Here is a 9,174-nt window from a genome sequence, read left to right on the forward strand (position 1 = left end):
CAAAAAAAAAAAAAATGCAACCCCCCCCCCCCCCACCCCCGGTTCGTCTGGTTTAATATTTTAAGATATGTGTCTTAATTACGAGACAATATCATAAGGGTTTTTTTTTTTTAAAATAATTTTTTAGTACAATGGAATAAAAATAAGTATATAGGAAACTAAATTATAGAAATTTTGGACTAGAAATATTATTGTATAAAAGATCACGAAATTATGGTAACATCTTATCGCTGCCTTGTTAAAGCCTTTGCATTAATGCTCATATCATGCTTCCAATTAGGGATGAGCAAAGATCCACCAAATTTGCTTCACTTTGTTAAATGCACTCGCATTCCATCTGCATTCACTTAAAGTCGATAAGATGTGGATCGATTTAATGGAAATCCGTCACTAATGGATTGGATGCGGATATGACTTCTCAAAATCCACTATATCCAATTCACTCCACTAATCCGTCATATATAGTGGATACACTATATACGCCTAGTAGTCCATTGTTGAGTGTCCTACGACGAGTGTAGCTAAAATCTAAACTCAAAATTCAATTTTAAATTTAAACTTTTCTATACTTAGCTTTCAATTGTCATTTTTTTACTTTTCACATTTTTCATTCTTCAAGTCAGATTTGTTATTCTTCACGGTGCCACAATTACAAGTCCAACACTACATTGAAGATTTTTAATCTAGATGCGTTTGTATTTTAAATTAATTATTTGTATTTTAAAATTAGATTTTTTTTTTAAAAAAAAATGAGATGCTTGAAATTTTTTTATATTTTGATTTATGAATGCTTGAAATTTTGTATTATAATTGAGTTAATTCAAATTTTTGTCCTATATTTATAGGTGGTAGTTCATATTAAGTTCTTTTTATTAGAACATCCACTTTTGGTCATAATATTATTGTGGCATAACTATTTTTGGTCCTTTATCAATAAAATAGTTTAAATATTGTTAAATACAAGGGAATTTTGATCTTCAATTATGGATTTTTTTTCAAAAAATAAATATAAAAAATATAGTGGTTAAACCTACTTTGTATAAAAAAGATTACAATGTCTTTGTATTTAACAACATTTTGACGATTTTGTTGATGAAAGACTAAAAATGGTCATGGCACAATAATACTAGGACCAATGAGGATGCTCTAATAAAAAAGAACCAAAAGTGGACTTTCACCTATAAATCTAGGACCAAAATGGAATTAGCTCTATATAATTTATTTTATTGAATTGTTTAGGCTATGTTTGGCAAACCTAGCTGAAATGGTAGCTGAAAGCTGAAAAGCTATAAGCTCGAAGCTGGAATTTGAAGAGCTGTTAAACTAGCTGTTATGCTTAAAAGTGTTTGGTAAAATTAGCTTTTTGATAAGTTGATAAATGTAAAAGGACTAAAAAGGACATCTACATAAAAGTTAAATAATTTTAAATTTAAATAGGTTTGTTTACATATTAAAATATAAAATAATGAAATCAATATAATTTAATAAAATATAAAGTAAGAACATATATTTAAAAATCTATAAAGTAAAACAAAATGTTTATAATTTATAAAATTAGTTCATACAAAAATTATTGTTCAAACACAAATATCAAATTAAAATTACAACGAAACATATTGAAGAAAAAAAATACCAAAAGAGTTTTAATTGGGAGGGATAAATGATGCCATTTATTTAAAATAATAAGGATAAAGATGGAAAAAAGTTAAAAAGCTACTAGCTTATTTTTTAAAAGCTACCTGAAGTAGCGTTTCAAAATAAGCTCTTATTTTAAGCCACTAGTTTATTTTGAGAGCATTACCAAACAAAGCTTATAGCTTATTAGTAGCTTAAAATAAGCTATAAGCTCCTAAATAAGCTCTGCCAAACACAGCCTTAAACTTAAAATCCGCCATCCTATCTACATCTATCCAATATAATCCGTCAAATTCACAATTAATGGATCGAATTTGATTGGATCCCCACCCATAGCAAATGTGGATGCAGATGAAATTTTTAAAATTTGCCTTTAACGGATTGGATGGGGATTCACCCCAAATCCGCTCCACACTCACCCCTACTTAACGGATTAGGAGGTGAATTTGGGAGTGAAATTTTAGGAGGGGTGCTTAGCTATTACTCTTAAAAATATTACTTAAGTTTGGTTTGGATTCTTGTGCTAAACTATTATATATGTAAGAAAATTCTAAGATGCCGATAGATACATGATTCTTATATCTGGTTTGGATTCTTGTGCTAAACTATTATATATGTAAGAAAATTCTAAGATGCCGATAGATACATGATTCTTATATCTGGTACCACATTAAAATCAATGGTAAATGTTTTGAGTTTGAACCAGGTACAAAATCAACATTGTATCAACACTTTTTTACTTTGAGTTTGTACAAGAAGTACAGTATTGATTGGTATCGTAGCCTTTCCATTATTCCATGTGTGAAGTATGTTTTCTGTGAGAACTATGAATGTGCAACTAGTAACAATTACAAGTGCAACCACTAATAAATAAACATGCACTCAAAATTAGAATTTTTAAAGTAGTTCGTGCAGCAACTAGAAGTGAAACCACTATTATTTAAACGTGTACTCAAAACTATGATTTTTAAAGTGAATCATGCAACAATTAGAAGTACCCCTAAATCGTAAATACTAAACCCTAAGCAATAAAAATAAATTCTTAAACCAAACTAAAAAGTGAAATTAAAAACACTAAACCAAACAAAAAAACTAAAACATAAACTCTACAAGGTGAACCCTAAGTGCAGACATTGCACTTTCAAATTGGTTAAAATGCACAGTATAATGTTGCAAACTACACTTTTAAAGTTGAAAAAAATTACAAAATTGAAATCACGATTTTTTTCCGCGCTCTAAAACTGTTAGATTTGACCCAATGAATGACTGGATTGGCTTTAGTTTTCTCTTAGAGACAAGCTATATGATCATTTTCTTATATATGTAATTATTAGTGTGTAATTATTATTATGAACCATGCTAGATACTCCTATATTACCACTCACAAACTAGTCACTCCTTGATGTGGCAGGTTTTAATTGGTTGAGATTTAAAATAAAAAAGAACAATAAGAAAAATAAACTTATTAAAACTTGTCACATCAGGGAGTGACAAATTTGTGAGTGGTATAGTAAAGGTAAAAAATATTTTCCTTATTATTATAAATTATGCTAAGATAATATTTTTTTATAGGTTCAGCTTTTAATTTACTTTTAATATTTTTTTTTAAATTTTTGTAATGTGACTCTCTTCAACCAGGCTCTCGTACCCTACAAGTGTATTGAATTATTGATAAATAAGTTTGAAATGAGCAAAAATAATATTTAATCAAGTTCGAAAAGGATTCATGTGTAATAATACTATTTTGGCCTTTTGCCTCACACAAAAGAATTTGAAGGAATAGAATTTAATTTTGTTAAAAAAGAAATTACTTGAAATATTAATTCAATTGTTTGGTTCGTTAGAACATTGATACAAAAATTAATGTGTATAAAGACTAACCTATCCTTACATGAAAATGCGCATTTTTTGTCTCACCATGCATATTGAACAATCCTTCTTAAAGGGTTTGGAATTGAAGAGTCAATTCATTTTTTGGTCCTAGACTTATAGTGGAAAAAGCAATTTTAGTCCTCCGATCCATAAAAAAAATTAGACAATTTGTGGACACACTTATTGTGACGAGGACAATTTTGGTCCTCCGTCTGTATTTCAGTTTGAAAGCCGTTTAAGAGAGGGGTAATTGCATCATTTCACAACGTCTCATTCTCTTTATTCCATCCCTGAGTATTTTGTGTACTATACTCAAAAACAAGAACCATACCAGTGCAATAACCAATCAATCAAAAAATCAATATTCTTGATTTCCCAGATTTGATTAGGCTTACCACTTCTCGAATGGTCTTGGAGACATGAAACAGCCTGCTCAAATCATCATAATCAAGCCCACAAATTATCCTAATCTGCAAGTTACAGAAGAAACAAATTAAAATAAAGTTCTTCATATTCATATAGATAAGATGCAAATTGAGTTCTAAACTCACCAGAACATTTTGAGGCAAGAATTCCAAAAGAGACTTATCATAAACTTTCTGTTGTTGAAGCTGGTGTTGTTGTAAGTCCCGCGCAAAGAACGGTTTTGAACCGTTGTCTTTTCTAGAAACGACAACGGTTTTGAACCGTTGTCTATTGAGTGTTGTCGAAACCGGTGTTGTTGTAACTCCTGAGCAAAGACAACGGGTTTTAACCGTTGTCTTTTCTAGAAAAGAAAACGGTTTTGAACCGTTGTCTATTGAGTGTTGTTGAAACCGGTGTTGTTGTAAGTCCCAAGCAAAGACAACGGTTTAAAACCGTTGTCTTTTCTAGAAAAGACAACGGTTTTTAACCGTTGTCTATTGAGTGTTGTTGAAACAAGTGTTGTTGTAAGTTCCGAGCAAAGACAACGTTTTTTTACCGTTGTCTAATCTAGAAAAGACAACAATTTTTAACCGTTGAGCATTGTTGAAACCAATGTTGTTGTAAGTCCCGAGCAAAGACAACAGTTAAAAAACCGTTGTCTTTTCTAGATAAGACAACGGTTTTTAACCGTTTTCTATTGAGTGTTGTTGAAATCGGTGTTGTTGTAAGTCCTGAGCAAAGACAACGGTTTTAAATTGTTGTCTTTTCTAAAAAAGACAACGGTTTTTAATTGTTTTCTATTGAGTGTTGTTAAAGCCAGTGTTGTAGTCACATGCATAGACAACAGTTTTTAACCGTTGTCTATTCTGTGTTACGTTGTTAATAAAAGCATTGTTGAAAGTCAAGCCAATAGACAACGGATTTTAAGCGTTGTCTTTTATATATAAGACAACATTTAAAAATCGTTGTCTACTAAGTGTTGTCAAAACTTGTATTGTCAAATAGACTATTGTTTTTAACTTGTAAGCATCATAGCATAATAATGTTCAAAATACACAACGCTTACAATAATGTTCAAAGTACACAATGTTCGATGTACACAATGTTCGATATACACAATGTTCACAATAATGTTCAAAATACACCATGCTCACAACGTTCAAATTAAAATACACAAGAACCTGCCCATTCAGGATACCTACTGTATATAACTTGATACAGAATCTGCCCATTCAGAACGCACTTGATCAATATCCGTTTGGTTGTAATTAGCTTGTTGTCTTTGGAGTGTTGTGTATTAAAATGCGTTTAATAACAACACACCAATGACAACGGCTAAACAAAACCGTTGTCTTTAAAAAATATAAACTCGCAAAAACAACGGTTTTAAAAAATTGTTGTCTTTGTAGTGTTGTGTATTCAAGTGCACATATAGACAACACACCAATGAAAACGGTTAAATACAACCGTTGTCTAAATAAAAAAAACAAGCGCACACAGACAACGGTTTTAATAAACCGTTGTCGTTTAAGTGTTGTCTATTCAAATGTGTTTAAAGACAACACACAAACGACAACTGTTAAATAAAACTGTTGTCTTTTTTTAAGAAAATAAATGCGCAAATACAACGGTTTTAAAAAACCGTTGTCTTTTTAGTGTTGTGTATTCAAGTGCACTTAAAGACAACACACCAACGACAACGGTTGCATAAAACCATTGTCGTTTATTTAAAAAAAAATGCACATAGACAACGGTTTTTAAAAACCGTTGTCGTTGCGGTGTTGTCGTTTGACAAAATGCACAAAGGCAACACACTAAAGACAACGGTTCACTAAAAACTGTTGTCTTTGATAAAAGTGTTGCGTTAAAGACAACGGTTTTGACCAAAATTGTTGTCTTTTACACAAAAGACAACACTTTTGTCAAAAACTGTTGTCGTTATAGTGTTGTTTATGTGCATTTTTCTTATAGTGAAACCTCCCTACAAAGCTTCTTTGTATCTGTGTTGGTAATAAAATCATCATACTGTAAAGCACTTGACAGCACAACCCTTTTCCTCCCAAAAGAATGGCTCCTCACTATCCCTTCACCCTTCTTCCCCAAAGTCATTATCCCCGTCGCCGCCGCACTCGTCGAAAAAAAAAACCCAATTTCAAGATCTAATCTTTACACCAGATTGCCCTGATCCAATAGGACAAAACCCAGACGCCCAAATCGATCAAAACACAACCAAGCAAATAAGCAATTATCCATCACCATGTTCTCACGCAAGTGATGCGCCACTTCAAGCACGAGCCTGATTTTGTTGTCGAGCACCTCGAGAGCGGTGAGGATCGAAGGCAATCCCTCGTCGAATCTGACGTCTATGACGACTCCAATAACTTGGCAGACTTTCCCGATCAATCCGGCACCAGTGAACTCATCGATGATTTTTCTTGTCAGCTCATTTCCAGACGAAGGCTTCTCGGCCTGGGACGCAGCGGAGGTAGCGTAACAAAGATCACGATTCAGGAGAAAGCCAGTAAGGGAGGCACGTGGAGCAGGGATGTAATAGAGAGAAGGAGACATCATGAAATGACGCAATTACCCCTCTCTTAAACGGCCTTCAAACGGAAATATAGACGGAGGACCAAAATTGTCTTCGTTACAATAAATGTGCCACAAATTGTCTAATTTTTTTTATGCAGGACTAAAATTGTCTTTGTCACTATAAGTCTAGGACCAAAAAAGGAATTGACTCGGAATTGAAATACCAAAAGAGTGGTGGTAACTTATTATACAGAAATTTGAAAAATTCATATACCGTTGAAAAACATTCTCAATGTTCTCTCATAAACTAAACCAAATAAAATACTTTTCCCTCAAATTTTAAAAATTTCAATCTCAAAGAATTCACCATTTTCTATCCAACCAAACACCGTATATAGTGGCAAAAGCAGCCGTCTGTTTCAGTATTAGGTTTTTGTTATCCTATCACAAGTCATAAACCTTCTATTTCATACGCAATGCCATCTACCTCTTGTAACATATTAAAACGCAAGCTATGAAATCTCCATTCGTGCGTTTATATGTCATTTTCATTCTCGAAGCATGCTGCATTATTTATATACCCAGCCCATAAAAATAAAATAAAATAATGTGGTCATTAATTTATTTTAAATAATTAAATACGTCAAACGCATCATAATATCCCTTCATGAAGTCGTTAGGGAAACAATAAACATAAAAAATAAAATATCCATTCCAAGGTGACATACCAAAAAAATAAGAATAAGAGTCGGCCCTTCAATTATAGTTCAAAGTGCAATTAGTTTTCTAAACTAAAAAAAAAAAATTTAATTAGACACTTCATCTCTTCACTTTTATGCAATTTAGTCAATAACTTCTTAAATTTGTGCAACTAGCTTATTTTGTAGGTAAACTCCAACAGGTAACTTTTTAAAAAATATAATTAAAAAATAAATTTTATAATAAAAAAATTTAGAGTGTTCGCTTCTCAACGGGACGGGAATTGAAGCCGTCAATCTTGTTTTTTTTGGTCCAATTGGTCGAAGGAGCCAGGCAGGCTTCTTCATCCGGTTGGACGGGAAAGTCGTCGCTAGGTTTTTTTTTTTTATAAAATAATTTAATTACTATTAAAATAATTTTTATTTTAAATAATTTGTAAATTAAAAAAAAATACCAGTTATCTAGAGGTAACTTGTTAATTAATTAATTGCATAAAAATGATAAGTAAAAGTGTCTAATTGGAGCTTTTTAAAGGGTTAATTGTACCTTCTTTTTTTTTTTTAGTTGAAGGATCTATTTGGCATTAGTTCAAAATATATATATATATATATATATATATATATATAAAAGTTGAGGTTTTTGTTACATCTGATTATGTCACATAACTTCCGAGTGACAAAAAATTATGCATAAAATCTAGCTTTTTTAAAGAACACGTCATGTGAATGAGCATTGTTTGTGATTCACATATTAAAAGGTTATGAGTTTGATTTTTGTCACACAAGGTCTTTCTAGTGTGATTTGCTTTTTCCGGTATAGTTTGCAGGCTATTATCCAAGAGCAAATTAAATTAAAGTTTAGCCCATACTTTTGTTTCCCATGTATAGTTTGCATGCTATTACACTATAACGAAGTTTAGCTAGTGGATACTATTTTTTCATTTTTCATGTATAGTTTGCAAGCTATTACACAAGAACGAAGTTTAGACCGTGGATACTCTTGTTTCTTGTGCAAAATTTATTGGCTATTACACGAGAGCGAAGTTTTACGGTAAATACTCTTGTGACCAATGTGTTGATATGATTAATTTAATTTATTGTTGGTGTTGGTTTAGTTGTTGCACTTAGCTTGTACGTCCATATATATATCCATCTCTTTCATGATATGATATATACGATGATGATGTTTGGATTTCTTCTTCCCTTGGCAGTTACATTTCCTTAACGTTTCAACTCCCTCAGCTCCCACTTCAACATCGATCGATATCCCACTATAAGACAATCCAATCCTCAACGTACCTACACAACCACCGTATAGTATGTATATACAAACTCCTTAATTCATATATAAGAGAACACTAAACATGTTGAGAGTTATTATTAGGTGGCCCGCGGGTGCCATAATGGCGGTGAAGGTTTCTTGGTACAGCGCGGCGGCGGCGGCGGCGGTGGCGATGGTGCTGCTTCTGAGCTGCTTTGCAGGCGGATGGGTTACAACGACCGAGAGTGCGGCGGCCAACGGCGGCAGAGTTGTGGTGCCGCCGTTTGAGAGGCGGTGCGAGGAGATTTACGTTGTGCGTGAGGGGGAGACGTTGCAGACAATAAGCGAGAAGTGCGGAGACCCTTTCATTGTGGAAGAGAATCCTCACATTCAAGATCCTGATGATGTTTTCCCTGGCTTAGTTATCAAGATTACTCCTTTCATTTATACCTAGCTAGATCAGAGGACAACGTTTTCTTTCCTTTCTAGCTATCTTGTGTTTTATGGCAAATTATTGTATGGACCACCACGGTCCAAAACAGAGTTGTTTTGATGTTAAAAAGAAAAAAAAAATCCCCCTTCAGCACGCGTGTTAGAATGATGAACATTCTGAGATAAGATAAGTATTTTATTTGGTAAAATAATATATATTATGTGCTAGAATAATGAAATTTTTGGATGAAATAATGTACTTTATGTGTTTGAATAGTGTACTTTATATATTTTCGAATAATGAAATTTTTAGAATAAAATAATATACTTTATGTGTTAAAA

General features: G+C 32.5%; 2 protein-coding genes across 2 annotated transcripts; one reads left to right on the forward strand and one right to left on the reverse strand.

Moving 5' to 3' along the window:
* Positions 1–3,767: 3,767 nt before the first annotated feature.
* LOC116010119 (F-box protein At1g61340-like) lies at positions 3,768–6,037 on the reverse strand. Its single transcript, XM_031249394.1, has 4 exons — positions 5,884–6,037; positions 4,059–4,118; positions 3,903–3,977; positions 3,768–3,797 (listed from the first exon to the last, which is right to left on the reverse strand). The coding sequence occupies exons 1-4, from the start codon at positions 6,019–6,021 to the stop codon at positions 3,768–3,770; spliced, it is 303 nt and encodes a 100-aa protein (XP_031105254.1). The 5' UTR covers positions 6,022–6,037.
* A 2,505-nt stretch (positions 6,038–8,542) lies between these two features.
* Positions 8,543–8,854, forward strand: LOC116010130. Its single transcript, XM_031249401.1, has one exon. The coding sequence runs from the start codon at positions 8,543–8,545 to the stop codon at positions 8,852–8,854; it is 312 nt and encodes a 103-aa protein (XP_031105261.1).
* Positions 8,855–9,174: the final 320 nt, after the last annotated feature.

The sequence above is a fragment of the Ipomoea triloba genome, chromosome 1 (assembly GCF_003576645.1).
Source record: "Ipomoea triloba cultivar NCNSP0323 chromosome 1, ASM357664v1".
In the NCBI taxonomy this organism is placed as follows: Eukaryota; Viridiplantae; Streptophyta; class Magnoliopsida; order Solanales; family Convolvulaceae; genus Ipomoea; species Ipomoea triloba.